The 18,010-nt window shown below is 33.8% G+C and overlaps 2 protein-coding genes across 7 annotated transcripts; one reads left to right on the top strand and one right to left on the bottom strand.

The window, feature by feature from the left end:
- Positions 1-2,460: 2,460 nt before the first annotated feature.
- Positions 2,461-5,507, top strand: LOC127075681 (uncharacterized). The gene is made up of 9 exons (XM_051017138.1): positions 2,461-2,616; positions 2,930-3,153; positions 3,369-3,512; positions 3,607-3,722; positions 3,829-3,920; positions 4,009-4,030; positions 4,142-4,210; positions 4,838-4,906; positions 5,001-5,507. The coding sequence occupies exons 2-9, from the start codon at positions 2,958-2,960 to the stop codon at positions 5,079-5,081; spliced, it is 789 nt and encodes a 262-aa protein (XP_050873095.1). The 5' UTR covers positions 2,461-2,616; positions 2,930-2,957; the 3' UTR covers positions 5,082-5,507.
- A 930-nt stretch (positions 5,508-6,437) lies between these two features.
- On the bottom strand, positions 6,438-9,483 carry LOC127075682 (uncharacterized). 6 transcript variants are annotated; one of them, XM_051017140.1, is made up of 7 exons: positions 9,320-9,483; positions 8,907-9,006; positions 8,160-8,291; positions 7,853-8,083; positions 7,489-7,599; positions 7,314-7,373; positions 6,438-7,033 (listed from the first exon to the last, which is right to left on the bottom strand). In XM_051017140.1, the coding sequence occupies exons 3-6, from the start codon at positions 8,268-8,270 to the stop codon at positions 7,332-7,334; spliced, it is 495 nt and encodes a 164-aa protein (XP_050873097.1). In that variant the 5' UTR covers positions 8,271-8,291; positions 8,907-9,006; positions 9,320-9,483; the 3' UTR covers positions 6,438-7,033; positions 7,314-7,331. The 6 variants fall into 6 exon arrangements, 5 of the variants coding, with proteins under 5 accessions (XP_050873097.1, XP_050873098.1, XP_050873099.1 ...); XM_051017141.1 differs by having other exon boundaries at positions 8,986-9,006; XR_007786630.1 differs by lacking the exon at positions 8,907-9,006 and having other exon boundaries at positions 6,438-7,083; positions 7,193-7,373; positions 9,320-9,480.
- Positions 9,484-18,010: the final 8,527 nt, after the last annotated feature.

Below are 18,010 nucleotides of genomic sequence, written 5' to 3'. Positions count from 1 at the left end.
CAATGTATGATCCCAATGCCAATGCATATGATGAGATAGCATGAGGGATCTTAGGGTCAAATTTGTGGTCTTACATTGCTGAAATATTCTTTCTGCTTCTGTGCTGATTCACTCATGAGAAGTTCTGGAAAGGCGATATGTTGTTGTTGCAATGTTCTCTTCGCTTCTGCTTTTGGACGTGACTCTGATTATCAAGCTTCTGAAATTTTGTTACTTAGCTGAAGACTCTGAAGATCTGAAGCCAGATGTTGACGCTAGTAAGGTTCTGACTCAAGATTCTAAAGTTTTGTTACTTAGCTGAAGACTCTGGAGATCTCAAGACAGGCGCTGACATGGTCAAGGTTGTGATTGAAGATTCTAAAGATTCTGATTTCAGCTTTGTGTTTCTTCTCTTCATACTTCATCACCTGATACAAAATGGATACGTGATCAAATAATACATGGTACAAATAAGAAATATTTCTTCCACTCCTGAAAACGTGGACGAAGAACAATACTATTCTTCACACCTGTCACTAATCTGCTAGTGGATAGCTGCTCTTTTGGTATCTCAAATTTGCCCTCTAACAGTCTCTTTTTTAACCTATATAAGTAGGATTTGGAGACTTGAAGAAAATGTTAATGCAATAATTTACAAGATTGTTTCTACGTGAAAAGCTTTCAACTTTGTGCATACTTTTCTTTAAGTAATTGTATTTTATTTGTGTAAAATCTGCTTGTGTAGAAGCAACTTGTAACACAAAAAGTTGTATTCAGACTTGTTTGTTTGTATTTCCTTAAGGAGACTAAGTTGTAGGATCCTTGAGAATACAAAGAAAGTTTTTCTTTGTGATTTTCTTAAGGAGATTAAGTTGTAGTCGGATCCTTAAGAAGACAATGAAAATTGTTCTTTGTGATTTTTGTAATCTATTTGGTTATAGTGGATTAAGTCCTTGTGTATAAGGAGAAATCACCTTGGCGGATGGACTGAAGTAGCTTTGATTTCAAGCGAATCAGGATAAAAATCATTGTGTCTTTCTCTATTTGTTCTTTTGATTGTGTGGAGTTTTTGAATTGGTAAAAAACTTTTATTTGAAAACCCTTACTTCTTGTGTTTTCACGCCTTCAATAGTATCAAAAGCTCAAAATAGAATATGGAGCGTCTGGAGTTTAACTTTTGGACATCATGATTTCTTGCAGATTTTACTTCAAAATTTTCTATAGAGTTTTTTCCACAACAAATTTTGTAGAAATATATGAAGTTTATCATTTCCTACGTATATACTTTTGATTTTTTCTGTAGGTAATAATATTCAAATCTTAATTTTTTTAACAAACCTCGTTACTCATTTTCCGAGTGAAATCATATCAACAATATGATATATGATGAATCCGAAAGTTAACTTCTGACCAATAATATTTTTGTACATTTATAGAGTTTCAGATAAATATTTAGGGTATGATGAGCAATCACTATTCTAAAAACATATATGAAAATCTAATTGGGTGTTGCGCATTAAATATTTAAAACTTAAGTAATTCTTTTAAACCTTATAAATATTTAAAAATATTATTGTTTGAAAATTAATTTGTCGTGATGTCATATGACTTCGCTAAAAGAAAATTAAAAGGGTGTGGCCAAATGTTAACATCCAAATACTATTATTTGCAAAAAAAAATTATAGGAAATGATAGATTTTTGCTATCACTGCAAAATAATAATCCACAGGAAATTTCAAAATAAAATTCGCAGATTTTTGCTATCACTGCAAAATAACCCAAAGGGCCAGTTTGTTTTAACTTTAAAAAAATAGATTTTTTCTTTTTATTTTTGAAAATGGATTCTACAAAAATATTTTTTAAAATATTACAAATTTTTCTAATTTTTTTTTTATAAATTAAAAGATTGAATTGTTCATTTTATAACATAAATATACATTATTGAAGATCAAAACATAGTCAAAATCACAGTTTTTTCAAAAAGTTGTATCTTAAAAATGATTTTTATAAAAAACTATTTGAAATAGCTTTAAATTTAAGTGATTTTTTAAAAATTTGATATCTAAATTTTTTTTTCGATAAAAGGATAAAATATCTAAAATAATATTTTAAGAATAACTATTCAAACCAAATTATCATTTGAAGCTTTTATAAAAATTTTCTTTATAAATTCTTTTTACACTAAAATATATAACACTATAAAAATCATTTTTAAAAAAAGCTAAAACAAACTGACAAATTATAAGAAAATTTTTAGAAAATCTTAATGTCTAAAAGTTAACTTTTAGATGCACATTGTTCTATTTTGAACGACTAAACCTACATAACAACTATATCTATAAAAAATGTTAAAATATTAGCAAAACTATGGAATTTACAAGGAAAAAAACTTCAAGGTGTCACAAAATTTCATAAGATTTTAAGGAAATATATGGGGTGTATTAAGCAACCCTTTTAAATTCAAATTATAATGAGGCCCAACTTAGCTCGTTCTGAGGAAGCCCATTTTTCACCATCTCTCTTCCCTTGTATCGGACACAACACGTTTGTGTCGCAACAAACTTAACTCAACTCGCCGTTGAAAGCAAAACCCAGCCGGAAAACATATACGGAGTTCGTCGTCGGCCGCCTAAAACAGTGAGCTACTCCAACTTTTCGTTTTTTTTAATTTATATTTCTGTTTAGAATTTTCCTATCCCCCTTTTCGTGCGCGCCGGAGGATGCATTTCACCGCGATTCGCGGCCGCGAAAGGAAATTCACCTGAGCTCCACTTCACACCACTATTCCGTTCATAAGCGACACAATTTACAGATAACGTATTTTCACAATACTGGTTTGAAATGTCATGTAACAAAACAAGATGAATGACATTTCTATATTCATTTTGAAATTTAGTTCTAGAAGTATTTACTCTATGTTTATAATTTATTTATTATTGTTGTTCTACAGAGCAAGATTAGAATCAAACAGGTGTGTGATGGCTGGCTACATTATCAGACGAGCATTATCGTGCCGTAATTTGTTTCGCCTACCAACCTGTGCTCTACATGTTTGTGAAAATTCCCCTGTTAAACTTTGCATATCTGATGCTAGCTCTAGAGTCTTTACTCTTCCAACTGTGCCTAATTTTATCAGCGAAAGTCGTAGGTCCTTTGCCAAAGGCCGAAAGTCGAGTAAGTCAGTGTGCGTGTGCATAACATGTTAGGATTCAAATTCCTTCCTTAAAAAAACACACACACACACGCACGCAGTTACACACATGAATTGATCTCGGCCATCAATTTGATATGTTGGTTCAAGATCAATAATTGTGTTATGTAGTTAGTGTGTGGAATCCAAATAATGTAAAGTTGGTTTTTTTAATGATTATTTGCTTATGCAATTTTAGAGGATGAAGGGGGTGTTAGTACAGTTGAGGTTCCACCAAACGTGGGTCCTACCATTAAGGCTTCTGCTGCCTCACAGATGGAGTCTGCAATGGCTGCATTATCCGTTGAACTAAGCAAACTACGAACAGGAAGAGCATCCGCTGGTATGTTGTCATGTTTCATAAATCTTATGTGTCTTTGAAGGCTTAATACTCAACACATAAATGTTGAACATGTATAGTATGTATGTATCTACAGGAATGCTTGATCACATTATTGTAGAAACTGGCGGTGTCAAGATGCCTTTGAATCGGATTGCTCTTGTTTCCGTACTCGATCAAAAAACCTTATCTGTTAATCCTTATGATCCAGAGGTACTTTATCTTACAAGTTCAAATATGCTTGCTATTTGTAACGTTATAACTTATAAGTAAACCAGCACTACTTTTGCTTATCACATGACATAACTAACTTTTGCAGACACTTAAACAATTAGAGAACGCCATTGTTTCATCTCCATTGGGATTAAATCCTAAAACAGATGGTGAAAGATTGATTGCTGTCATTCCACCGTAAGCTCTTATTCTATTTTTATTCAGTTACTCGTCATACCTGTTAGAGTGAATTGACTAATTTATTTCTCCAACCTTAAATGACCAGATTGACCAAAGAGCACGTGCAGGTATTGTTAATTACACTCCATTTATATTTGTATATGGTTCATACTCAACATTCTTCTCTTTGTTTGATAGCCACAGCCTGCCTCTATACCCTTTTGTTTGATATTTTTTAGGCTATGAATAAGTTGGTGACTAAATCTTGCGAGGATACTCGGCAAAGCATTAGAAGAGCTCGACAAAAGGTGTGGTGTGTCTTTGCTATTTCTTGACTTCTTTTTCCCCCCGTTGGATTTGCTGCCTTTTAGAAATCTAAGCAAATCATTAAGGAAAGGGTAGTTGCTGAAAGATAGAGTTCTCCCTTGATCTGAATGTCTATTTTAAGTGATTTTCATTTTAGGTTAGTCACTGTCAAACAACTAGAGGTAGACGAATGACCTAGAAAAACTATAACAGAAGTCATTAAGAAAGATCTTGAGATTAACGATTTGGGTAAAAGCATGGTCCTGGATAGAACATTATGACAAAAGTTGATGCATGTAGCCGATCCCACTTAGTGGAATAATGGAATAATGCTTAGTTGTTGTTGTGGTTAGTCATTGACATAAACTGCTTTTAAATGCATAAATGTTATCGGCATTCTGATGCATTTTCAAATACTGATGCATTTTCAAATATGCCCTTGCCCTTTGGTGCTTAATTGTCATACCATTCATCCTGTAAGCCCAATCCGTTTATCCTAAGTATGTTCATTCATTTTTTAAAAATGAAAAAAAAAATGCAATAGCAGGATCGTCATATGGACAGCATTTTTTTCTTCATGGTTTAGCTTAATTATCTGCATACAGTGACTAAAGGTGTTGATTTTACAGGCAATGGATGCCATTAAGAAACTGAACTCCAGTCTTCCCAAGGATGACATAAAAAGATTGGAGAAAGAAGTAAGATATATATGCTTAGAGTGCAACAATTGCAGCGACAAGATTCTATAGCTCCATAAATTTGATTTCTGGTATATTTTTTTTCTACCTTCAGGTTGATGACTTGACAAAAAAATCTATCAAGACTGCGGAAGATATATGCAAGGCAAAAGAGAAGGAAATTAGTCAAGGTTGAGATGCGGTTTTATTCTAGATTTTGCTGAGGTTTCACTGCTTCATCTCATTTAATCTGCTAGGGCCTGAAATTTTATCTGGTCTAAGCTTAAGCTGAATAGAGTATCATACAACTAGTCATTATATTTATGTACTATTTTGTTAATCTAGCAATATTTGAAGATAAAAAAGAAAAATCTCGTTCTCGACCCGTGGGTTTCGAGCTGTGGTGTTGGTCTAGACTGCTATGTTGTGTTTGATCAACCATCTTTTGTTCATGGTTGCTACTCCCTTGTCTGTTTTCATAGTGATGTGTAGAGATTTTGGTGAGGATATAAATACAAATAATTATACACTATAGCAGAAGCTGAAAATCATGAATTTTCGGTAGGATATGTTGGCATCAAGCCTGTTATTTTACCAGCTTTTTTAAGACTTGATTTTTCCATTGGCAGAGGTCTTTGCTATCTAGAATTGAGATCAAAAGATTAATTTAATGATTAAATTTGATGTAGCCAAATATATTATGTAGTCATTAGTGATTTTGTAAATTTAACATTATAACTGGATTTTATTTTAACACGTTAATTGGTGTAACTATTTTGTCATCAATGGATTATGTGATATAGTTTACTTAAATAAAAGTGTTATTTCAATTTAGTAAACCTTACTTTGTTGATTTTTTTATTATTGAAATATGAATCTACCAACGAATAAAATATTTATGAGATTTTGAATAAATAAAGTAAGATTCAAAGCGTTTATGCATATGCGGAGTGATTTAAAAATGAAACATAACAGATTTTGAATAATAACTTCAAAATAATATTTGAAGCATTTAATGTATATGCACACTAGTTTAAAAGTAAATATGAATTTGTTTGAAGTTCATATTAATTAAATGAATTTAAATATGTGAGCTTTTGTCTTTGAAATGAACTAAAAGTTGTTGTAATGTGGAGGTAAATCATTTGAATGCAAAATGTTTCTAAAAATAAAATAATTTGAACTTTAAAGAAGAAAACAAGTTAAATTTGAATGAACTTTCTAAGTGAAAGTAAATTACTCCTCTATGAATATAAATTGAAAAAAATTTAAATGTGCAAAAAATAAACATGCGTTTATAAATGAACAAGTGTATAGGTCAGTCTTTTTTTAATATGACTAAGTTGCAGAGCATTACCATTAATAAAATGACATCTTTTTATTTCAGATTTCTAGTATAAATAAAAGGTAGAAGTTAAAAAGTGAAAATGCATAATTTCAAAAAATTTGTAACAACCACATCAAACTACATCAACGTATATACTTTTTTGGTTTGTTATAATATGACACATTAGGATAGAATTTGCTTTACTCAAACATATTAACAACTGGATTGTGCAATAATATTGGAATACATTAGAAACACTTTTTACAATAACATTCAGTAAACCCTGTGATTGTATAATAGAGATGCTTTCTAGTTTTTCCCTATTCTAACAAACTGAAGATTTACACTTTCAAAAGTAAGCAAAGAGTTATCATCATAAAAGAAAAATTAATGAGTGAAAGTATTCAACCATCGCATATATCAGCAGGATCCTTAATCCAAGACCATTCTTCAAATGCACATACGTTTACAATAGGACTACACAAGTTCTTTCAGCAGACCAAATGTAAGCAAATGGTGGATGAGCTTAAACAACAAAATGTGCTACCTGGGCGTTGAATTATAAAATAGATTTGGCTGTCGGGGTGAAGGTTCTTTGAAAATCGCAGGATCAACCCTGTCCTGAGTTCACTAAGTTCTATGAAAATTGTATCAACGCTCTGAGATTTGAGATTCAAACCCAGGTTACCAGTTTTATCAAAATGCAAGCTTACCACTAAATCAAAAGTCTATATAGATATTTGTGTAATAAGTTATTTATCTTTAAATGATAGACCTCACATCATAGTTTGCCTTTGTCCATAAAAACTGTTGAGTCTGCCCTGTTTCGAAACAGGCAGTAAATATCAGTCATCATCCACTATCATGTCTTCTATTCGATTTCCAAAGGCAACAAATGAATACTTAATTAGTAAAAGGTTAACTTTTTATACAAGTAACAAAAAAAATGTAACACTTTGAATAGTAGGTGATTAAAATACCAATTTTTAGCAAGTGAGCTCCAATTCGCAAAGAAAATGGTTGGACAGAGTCCATAAAGGTATTGTTTTCCCTTTCAAAATGAAACAAACAAGTTATTCGAGATTGTAATTTGTAACTTACATGATTGAGAGCTTCGAATCATTTTCTCCAGAACGATCCAAAATCTTCAAGTGGAAATACCTTGAGATAAAACATGAAAAGATTAGGTAGAAATGATGAAAGGAAATGAAGGAAAAAAGGAAGTGGAGGCTTGTATATGAGTGTGTGTGACTTCAGAGCATATACACAAACTTACCTTCCAGAATATCTTACTCTCAATAAGGCCATAAGGAATTGGACCAAAATGTCTAGAATCAGTGCTATTATATTTGTTATCCCCCTGTACCCAAACGTGACCCTTTGGAACCTACAGAAATAAGGAAGGTACTTAGAAAACAAAATCTATATAATCCATTCAGCAAATAAAAAGATGGCTAAATTTTAAACTTTATAAACAAGAAAATAATAAGCTAAAAACAATGAAGCCAAAGCAGTGCCAGTTCTGAAACCAGTTACTTTAGCAAGAAGTAACTTCAAACTACTAGCAAAATAATCCCCAAAATACAAATCAGAAAAAGCAACCAAAATGGGATTTGTTTTTTATAACAAATTGACCATACCACAGCTGTCTCATGCTTATCGTTATCGTTGTTTTCGGGATTAGAGACGTAAGTAATGGTATCGCCCTCTAATCCAATCACACGCTTTGTGACAGTTCTTCTAGGGTTTTGAGGTGAGCGGAAGACTACAATATCTCTGTGAGTAACTTTACCAGATTGAGGTGTTATCCTTTCACCAAGAAAGAGGCTTGGATTCAAATCGATTACAGGAAGCATGCTAGGACCGTAGATCTGCAGCATTGGAACTGTCAAGTTATTAATCATGAAAAAAGAATTTGCAACAAGTTGAAGGAGGAACCATGCGTACCTTAACAGGGTCAACCAGATAATTGTCGGTAACATGTAAAAAGCATAAGAACTTTGTAAATAAGAATGTTTTCTCCCATGCTTCTTTAACAACAGTCCTAAATAGCCCCATGTTTCACAATACCGTTATTGCCTAAAAAGCCAAAAAGTCAAAAACATAAGTATTTCATTCGCTGGTAGCAACTAAAAAGCCAAAAACATGTCAAATCTGAGTGTTGGGATCAAGGTTTTAAAGAATGGTCGTTATCGCAAAAACGGTATTGGAAGGTGCCGATACGGTATTGGAGACAGTTTTTGTGATAAAGAACAAATTGTAGTTAATTACCGACCGATGACAAAATTAAACAACAGCAAAATGCAAATAGGGTGGAATCCTCAAACACCATTAGGATTGAAATATGTGTTGTATTTTTACCTAAACCACACCTGTTTCATACATCTCATTAGGGGTGGACATAATGCAACCACCCGACGGTATCCGACCGTTCCGATCCAAAATTTGAGACACCGTTCGGGTTTAGTCGGTTGGTGGGTTAGGTCGGAAAGTAGCAAGAGGTTTTTACGGGTTTGTGCAGTCGGATTCGGAGATTGGTTTTGGGCCCGTCGAAAACCGAATCCGACCGAATCTAAGGGTATCTTTATGGCTAGGCCCAATCTAAACAGAAACATAATTAAGCACAGTTGGAAGAGTAACGACTCTAGTGCTAGCATCAGATATGCAAAGTTTAACAGGGGAATTTTCACAAACATGTAGAGCACAGGTTGGTAGGCGAAACAAATTACGGCACGATAATGCTCGTCTGATAATGTAGCCAGCCATCACACACCTGTTTGATTCTAATCTTGCTCTGTAGAACAACAATAATAAATAAATTATAAACATAGAGTAAATACTTCTAGAACTAAATTTCAAAATGAATATAGAAATGTCATTCATCTTGTTTTGTTACATGACATTTCAAACCAGTATTGTGAAAATACGTTATCTGTAAATTGTGTCGCTTATGAACGGAATAGTGGTGCGAAGTGGAGCTCAGGTGAATTTCCTTTCGCGGCCGCGAATCGCGGTGAAATGCATCCTCCGGCGCGCACGAAAAGGGGGATAGGAAAATTCTAAACAGAAATATAAATTAAAAAAAACGAAAAGTTGGAGTAGCTCACTGTTTTAGGCGGCCGACGACGAACTCCGTATATGTTTTCCGGCTGGGTTTTGCTTTCAACGGCGAGTTGAGTTGAGTTTGCTGCGACACAAACGTGTTGTGTCCGATACAAGGGAAGAGAGATGGTGAAAAATGGGCCTCCTCAGAACGAGCTAAATTGGGCCTCAAATTATAATTTGAATTTAAAAAGGTTGCTTAATACACCCTACATATATTTCCTTAAAATCTTATCAATTTTTGAATCAGTCACTCACATCTGAAAATTATCTTCTAGTGACACCTTGGAGTTTTTTTTCTATAAATTCCATAGTTTTGCTAATATGTTAACATTTTTTATAGATATAGTTGTTATGTAGGTTTAGTCATTCAAAATAGAACTGTGTGCATCTAAAAGTTAACTTTTAGACATTAAGATTTTATACAAAATTTTCTATAAAACCTAAGAATTTTACTTTGAAATTTCCCGTAGATTGTTATTTCGCAGTGATAGCAAAATTTTATCATTTCCTATAATTTTTCTGCAAGTAATAGTATTTGAATGTTAACCTGGTCACACCCTTTTAGTTTGTTTTTTTTGCGAAATCATATGAACATCATGACAGGTTAATTTCCAAACAATGATATTTATAAACATAAAGTTTAAAAGAATTACTTAGGATGTAATGTGCAACACCCAATTAGAATTTTATATGTGTTTTTAGAATAGTGGTTGCTCATCATTCCCTAAATATTTATCTGAAACCCTAAAAATACATAAAAATACTATTGGCCATAAGTTAACTTCTAGATTCATCATATATATATATATATATATATATATATATATATATCTCATATTGTTTATATGATTTCACTCAGAAAATGAGTTAGAAAATTAAGATTTGAATATTATTACCTACAGAAAAAAATCACAAGTATATTCGTAGGAAATGATAAATTTCATGTATTTTTATAAAATTTGTTGTGGAAAAAATTCTGCAGAAAATTTCTTCAACTCTCAAAATCCTACTTATATGGGTTAAAAAAGAGACTGTTTGAGGGCAATACCAAAAAAGCAGCTATCCACTAGCAGATTAGTGACAAGAGTGAAGAATAGTACTATTCTTCGCCCACTTTTTTAGGAGTGGAAGAAATATTTCTGATTTGCACCATATACTATTTAATCACGTATCTACTTTGATCTTATCTTCAAATTTATTGGCTTCCGATGAAAAGTTGATGAAGCATGAAGAGAAGAAACAAAAAACTGAAATCAGAATCTTTAGAATCTTCAGTCAAAAACTTAACCATGTCAACGTCTGTCTTGAGATCTTCAGAGTCTTTAGTTAATTAACAAAACTTCATAATCTTCAGTCAGAACCTTGATAGCGTCAACATCTGGCTTGAGATCTTCAGAATCTTCAGCTAAGTGATAAAATTTCAAAAGCTTGATAATCAGAGTCACATCCAGAAGCAAAAGCGAAGAGATTATTGCAACAACAACATAACGTCTTTCCAAAACTTCCCATTAGTGAATCAGCACAAAAGCAAAAAGAATATTGCAACAACAACATAACGTCTTTCAGAACTTCTTAAGAGTGAATCAACATAGAAGCAGAAAGAATATTGCAGCAACAACATAACGTCTTTCAGAACTTCTCATGAGTGATTAAACGCATAAGCGAATTTCATAAAAAATGTTCATAAACTGATGATGTTGCACGTCATAAATTAAGAATCAGAAATGGCTGTTAAAGCTACACAATAACAAACCATTAGAGTACCAACATTATTCTCACACAAATACTACATTATTATCATCAAAATTCAAAGGTATAAATGCCTAACCAAATCTTGTTCTAACAATCTCCCCATTTTTTATGATGACAAAACCATATATTTTGATGAAATTTTTTGTACAGGGTAATCACAGAAAAATATATCAGTGATGTTGGGGTTAAAGTATGGTCCATAAACATTTGGAATGACAAGAGAGGGAAGGTCTGAATATTGTTCAACATCATCACAATCAGATGCATCATGCTCTGGTTCGAAGTTGAATAAGCTTTGGTCACCAGAATCTCTCGAAGGAGATTTTTTAGGTATTTCATTTGGATTTTGAGATTGGGGAGCAGAAACACTTTGAGATGGTGGTGTAATGGGTGATGAACAAATTGGATGAGGTGGTGTTTGTGATTTTTGTTATTGTTGGAGTTGTTGTAACTGATTTTTAGACACTATAGGAGTTTTTGTAACAGGTTCTAGAATGGTTATATTTTTGGGTGGTGGTTGTGGAATTGGATTTGGAATGGTCAAAGTGTTATGAGATGAAGATGGATGTGGTGGTATTGGTAATACACTTTCATAAATATTAGTATCATAAACGAAAAGAGTTCTTTCCGTAGGAGACTTACCAGGAATGAGTGTGTCAGAGGCCTTGGATGACTGTTGGGCAACACCGGTATGCTTCAGAATCATAGCTTTATTGCGCTCACTAGGAGGCATATCTTCTTCATCCAGAAACATTGCCACCTTCTTCTTCTTCTTCTTCTTCTTCTTCTTCTTCTTCTTTTTGTTATTGTTGGAGTTGTTGTAACTGATTTTTAGACACTATAGGAGTTTCTGTAACAGGTTCTAGAATGGTTATATTTTTGGGTGGTGGTTGTGGAATTGGATTTGGAATGGTCAAAGTGTTATGAGATGAAGATGGATGTGGTGGTATTGGTAATACACTTTCATAAATATTAGTATCATAAACGAAAAGAGTTCTTTCTGTAGGAGACTTACCAGGAATGAGTGTGTCAGAGGCCTTGGATGACTGTTGGGCAACACCGGTATGCTTCAGAATCATAGCTTTATTGCGCTCACTAGGAGGCATATCTTCTTCATCCAGAAACATTGCCACCTTCTTCTTCTTCTTCTTCTTCTTCTTCTTCTTCTTCTTCTTCTTTTTGTTATTGTTGGAGTTGTTGTAACTGATTTTTAGACACTATAGGAGTTTCTGTAACAGGTTCTAGAATGGTTATATTTTTGGGTGGTGGTTGTGGAATTGGATTTGGAATGGTCAAAGTGTTATGAGATAAAGATGGATGTGGTGGTATTGGTAATACACTTTCATAAATATTAGTATCATAAACGAAAAGAGTTCTTTCCGTAGGAGACTTACCAGGAATGAGTGTGTTAGAGGCCTTGGATGACTGTTGGGCAACACCGGTATGCTTCAGAATCATAACTTTAATTGCGCTCACTAGGAGGCATATCTTCTTCATCCAGAAACATTTCCACCACCTTCTTCTTCTTCTTCTTCTTCTTCTTCTACGGCTTAGAAGTTCCTTCTCACTGAGCATCTTTCTTCTTGATGTTCTTCTTTTTCTTCCCAAAGGCATCTGGGTAAATTCTGGATAGTTGAATGGATCAACCAATGGATCAATTCCTTCTTTAATTCATCTAGCAAGGTAGTATGCCAAAACATCTAGAGGATCAATCTTAGTGAAGATTGGAAAAATAGAAACAGGAATCCTTGTTCCACAAATATCTTCCTTGGTAGGAAGGTATATGGCTTAACAACTTTGGAAATAAGACCCATGCTTTTAATATTCTTACCCAAAAATACTTTCCCAGCATCCTTGACTAACTCAGTAGTTAATCCATTAACCAGAAGGTATTCAACAAGACCATTCTCCACCAGAATGTCTGAGATTAATCTCCTAGTTCTATTTTCTCTTATATAACTCCTGAGAAACCTAAACACAATTGCTGGAACCGCCAACTTGATGCCTTTCTCTAGAAAGAATAACATAAAATTTTGAGTAGTGTTAATATAGTCAGAAGAGTTGGCGTTGGGTCTATGATGAATGCAACCCACGATGATCTTAAACCATACTCTTAAATTACCGATCAAATTTTTGGCTCTTGGACCTTTCCATCATCAAACTTTGTTTCTTCCTTGAAGATGGTTGATGCTACCTTGGCATCTCTCTTTGCATCAGATTTGACATTATTCACATTTTTCCCATAACCATTGTGAGACATAAGATTCGCGATAGACTTTTCCGTAACCACAATCTTCATGTTCATGATGTAGGAAGTGATTATGTCTTTTTCATCAATTGCATGAATCCATAATTATTTAACAAGAACTGGATAGACTAGACCCGCCAGTCTCTCAAAGAACGCATTCCAACCTTGGAATTCCAAAGTTCTCGTTAGGTTAAAACCATTATCCTTTAGGTTCTTGAAATCTATTATGGTTTCACTAAGAACCATCGGTTCTTCAACTGGAGTGTTAAGAGTGATTTCAGAAATCCCATCCATAATTGGGTGGTTTTCATCGGCAACAAAGTGAAGAGGAGAATGTTTTTGTTGATTCTCAGCCATTGAAGAAAGTTGAAGTAGATGAACAATTGCAAAGAGTTTTTCGGTTTGAAAGAGTAAAAGTGTGGGAATAATGTGAGTGTATTGTGAAATGTGAGTGAAGTGGGTTTATATAAAAATTTTAGTAATAATTAAAACAAAAGATACATCGTTATAGGGGGAAACATAAAAGTTTTAACCAAGTTCCAAGAATAAGAAACCCAATGTGTCACGCCATCATCATGCATGCTCATAAAGTAGGACATCTGTCACCACTAAGAACCACATGATATCAAACGAAATAACAACCGTTTAATGCAATAACTGTTCACAATCAAGAAGACAAATCAATAAGATTACTTCTGATCATAACCTTTCTGATTCATGAAACTTCCTTACTTCAGAAAGCTCATGTCTCATAATCAAACAACAATAAATTCTCAGAACCTAATCAAGAGTTTTGGAAGTTTAACATTTTGATAACATTTTTTTCATTTTGGACAAGAGCCATATATAAAATTTTCAGAATGAAAATGAATCTATCCTTAACAAGGATTTTTGTAAAGATATCATCCCATTGATGGTTTGTATCAACAAATTTTAAATGGAAAATACCCTTCTGAACATAGTCACGTAAAAAATGATGTTTAATCTCAATATGTTTAGCCCTAGAATGCAAGATAGGATTCTTGGATAAATAAATAGCAGAAGTATTATCACAGAGAATATGAATGTTACTCTAAAAAAATGATAATCTTCCAACTGACTCTTCATCTAGGGTATCTGAGTGCTGCATCCAGAAGCTACAATATACTCAACTTCGCCTATTGAAAGCACAATTATTGACTGCCTTTTGCTCGACCACGAGATCAGATTGTCTCCCAGAAATTGACAACTTCCAGAAGTACTTTTCGTCTCTATTCTCTCTCCAGCATAGTCAGCGTCGTAATAACTTACTAACTTGTATTCACTTGATTTTTTTATAAAAACAAACCAAGATTAGTAGTACCTTTCAGATACCTACAGATTCTCTTAACAACAATTAAGTGAGTCTCCCTACGGTCTGATTGGAAGCGATCTTACAAATAAACACTGAATAAAATATCAGGTCTAGAAGTAGTTAGATAAAGGAGAAATTCTATCATACCTCTGAATAGCTTATGATCTATCTTACTACTTGCCTCTTCCTTCTCCAGAATGCATGTAGGATGCATTGGAGTTTTCGCTTGCTTGCATTATGACAAGTTAAACTTCTTCAGAAGTTCTCTTGTATACTTGCTTTGATGGATGTACGTTTCTTCTGAATGTTGGTCAATTTGAATCCCGAGAAAGAACCTAAGTTCTCCCATCAGACTCATTTCAAATTTAGCATGCATTAACTTAGCAAAATCTTTGCATAACGAAGCGTCAGCAGAACCAAATATAACATTATCAACATAAATTTGCACAACCAGAATATCATTCTTAAAGGTTTTGCATAAGAGTGTTGTGTCCACTTTCCCTCTGGTAAAATAATTTTCCAAATGGAAGTTACTTAGTCTTTCATACCAAGCTTTGGGAGCTTGTTTCAGACCATATAAGGAATTTTTAAGTTTGAAAACAAAATCTAGGTTTTGAGAACTTTCAAAACCAGGGGGTTGGTGCACACTTCTTCAGAAATGTATCCATTCAAGAATGCACTCTTAACATTCATCTGATACATACTGATATAGTGGTTTACTACAAACGAAACTAAAAGACGAATAAACTTTAACATGGCAACTAGTGCAAAGGTTTATGTATAGTCTATACCTTTTTGCTGACTATAACCTTGTGCTACCAGTCGAGCCTTGTTTCTGACGACTTCACCTTTCTCATTGAGCTTGTTTCTAAACACCCATCTAGTTCTAATGACATGGACACCTTTTGGTTTCTGAACGAGATCCCAAACGTCGTTTATGGTAAACTGATTCAGTTCCTCTTGCATAGCCAAAATCCATTTATTATCCAGAAGAGCTTCATCAATAGATGTGGGCTCTATCAAAGATACCAAACCCATAAGAGTTTCTTCAGAAGGTTTGAACAAGGATTGAGTTCTGACTGGTGCATCTTCATCTCCCCAAATTAATTATTTAAAATAAGAAGTTCTTGGTCTACTCCTCTTCCGAAGAGTTAGACCAACGAAAGCTTCTGGTTGAGTCGCTTCTGAGTCTTTTGCTTCAGCGTCCTTAGCTTTTCCTTATGAGTGTTTATCATGAAAATCTTTATCCGTGGATTCTAAAAAATTAATCTTCATATCTGCAAATTTCTCAACTAGCATTGACTTTTTAGGGTCAAGCTTATCATTGAATCTAACATGAATTGATTCCTCGATGTAAGACCCCAATTTTGATCCTAAGATCCCTCATGCAATTTCATCATATGCATTAGCATTGGGATCATACCTTGGCATACTCCTTACCCCTCTTTCATTGGGTTTGTTTTGGGAGAGATCACCAAGCACCATGTGATTGTATCATACTTGTATATTATCATTTTACTAACCAAAATACCAAAAATATGTTTTTGCATTTGCCTAACTCTTTTGTAGGTAGGGCATGATCATCATTGATCTATCAAGTTCATATCTAGGGTTTAAGACCCCCATGGATAAAAGCACAACTAAGGATCGATACACAATAGCTATAAGCATCATATATGAGTCCCAATGGTCTCTACATGTTATATTCATCAAGTATTCTTCAAGAGTTTGGAGGTGATTTACCTTGGAAACCCTAGTTTGACTAGGTATCTTGAGTAACTTCTTCAACAAGCTATCTCACCATTTGATCAAATTTATCAAATTACACTTCAAAATTCATCATCTTATGTATATATGATCTACTCTGAGCCTAGAAAGTCAAGAGAATTGAAGGTTAGCAAGTTGGTTGATGGTGGTTGGCCAGATGAATTCATCTAATCAAAACCGGGTCCCCTTAGACCCTATCTCCTAAAATTTTCACCATATCAAAATGATTCCAAGAGAAAAGTTACTCTAAATGATATTACAAACAACTTTACTATTGAGACCTAGAGCTAGTTTTGCTTGGAAAATCATTTTCTATGTTGAAACATTATAGGTCATTTTGTCTAAACCCTAATTTGAAAGTCAACTTCCCAAGGCCATAACTTTCTCAATTTGTATGATATGAAAATTTCCAAGTTTCACAATCAAATTCAATATGTCTACTTCAACTTTTATGTTTGGAGTGAGAGCTAATTCAACTTTGATGAGCATGTGATATGAGGATACATTATAGGTCATTTTTGACTTATACCATTGAACAAGTGATTTTCCTCAACTTCAAAAATGCATAACTCTATCATTCTAAATCTAAATTACATGAAATTGGTGACCATTTTGAAGGTTTTTGAAATAGATACAACTTTTATAAAGACGCTTTTCTCATTTGAAGCTCACATAAAAAGTTAAGCTAGGTGGAATATTGAGATATATGACTTAACACTTAGAAAATATTTCAACATGTTGAAATTTCCAAACTTCCACCTCAAAATTCACCATGATCCAAGTCCCAAATAAAAAAGTGTCCAACATCAAAGTTGTTCCCCCTTGATCTAAGCTTTCCAAAGAGTCATATTTCATGCATTTTGGATGAGGTTTGCTAGGGTTGTGCATGGTCTTAACAGGTCTGCATCATTGGAGAAAGTCAAATGTCCAAAACTCCATTTCACATTGCCTTGCCATTCAAGCATCATTTGAATTTAAGAACAGTTGTTATTGGATCAAAATGGATTGCTTTATTGGCTTGTACACGCCCATGCAAGCTTGTGCATCACATTGCCAAATTTAGCAAATTTTCAAGTGTGCAATTATCAATCCAAAATGCTATAAATACAAGGCCTCTGAGCTCATTTCAAACACACCTTGCGCGCCAGCTTTGCCCCCCAATTAAAACCCTCATCATTCAAAGGAAAACCTGAGAATTTTCAACTTGAAAATTGAGTTTGAATCTCACTATTTGGAGATTCAAAAACTCTAGTACCATTGCCAAACCACTTATGCAAGCTCCTCGAGTGTGATCAAGTCAAGTTTGAAGCAAGCAAGATCTCTTTCTGCACAACATTAAAGGTAATTTTCAGAAATCTTCTTCTTTTCGATTCTCACTCAATTCTCATCAATTCTCTTGGATCTTTGGTTGTCTGAAGTCCTACCAATGTAGGCAAGAAGATTGAGTTTCTTTGAGGTTAAATCGAAGCAACTCAGTTGACACACCTCAAAATTCAACTCCTAATATTTTTCTATATATTTGGAGTTAGTTAAAATTGAGGTCAGATTCGTGCTCTACGCCACTTTTTCTTTCAGATCATGTCCTCCTTTTTC

Source organism: Lathyrus oleraceus, chromosome 4 (genome assembly GCF_024323335.1).
Source record: "Lathyrus oleraceus cultivar Zhongwan6 chromosome 4, CAAS_Psat_ZW6_1.0, whole genome shotgun sequence".
Lineage (NCBI taxonomy): Eukaryota > Viridiplantae > Streptophyta > Magnoliopsida > Fabales > Fabaceae > Lathyrus > Lathyrus oleraceus.
Note: the sequence above shows the minus strand (reverse complement) of the source record. Positions and strands in the feature narration are given on the sequence as shown.

Excerpts from the sequence above, each read along its gene's own strand:
- LOC127075682 (XM_051017140.1), bottom strand. The coding sequence starts at position 8,270 with ATGGGGCTATTTAGGACTGTTGTTAAAGAAGCATGGGAGAAAACATTC. Across the intron at positions 8,084-8,159 it reads ATCTGGTTGACCCTGTTAAG|ATCTACGGTCCTAGCATGCT; the intron begins GTACGCATGGTT and ends CCAATGCTGCAG. Across the intron at positions 7,600-7,852 it reads ATAAGCATGAGACAGCTGTG|GTTCCAAAGGGTCACGTTTG; the intron begins GTATGGTCAATT and ends TTATTTCTGTAG.
- LOC127075681 (XM_051017138.1), top strand. The coding sequence starts at position 2,958 with ATGGCTGGCTACATTATCAGACGAGCATTATCGTGCCGTAATTTGTTT. Across the intron at positions 3,921-4,008 it reads TTGATTGCTGTCATTCCACC|ATTGACCAAAGAGCACGTGC; the intron begins GTAAGCTCTTAT and ends TTAAATGACCAG. Across the intron at positions 4,907-5,000 it reads TAAAAAGATTGGAGAAAGAA|GTTGATGACTTGACAAAAAA; the intron begins GTAAGATATATA and ends TTCTACCTTCAG.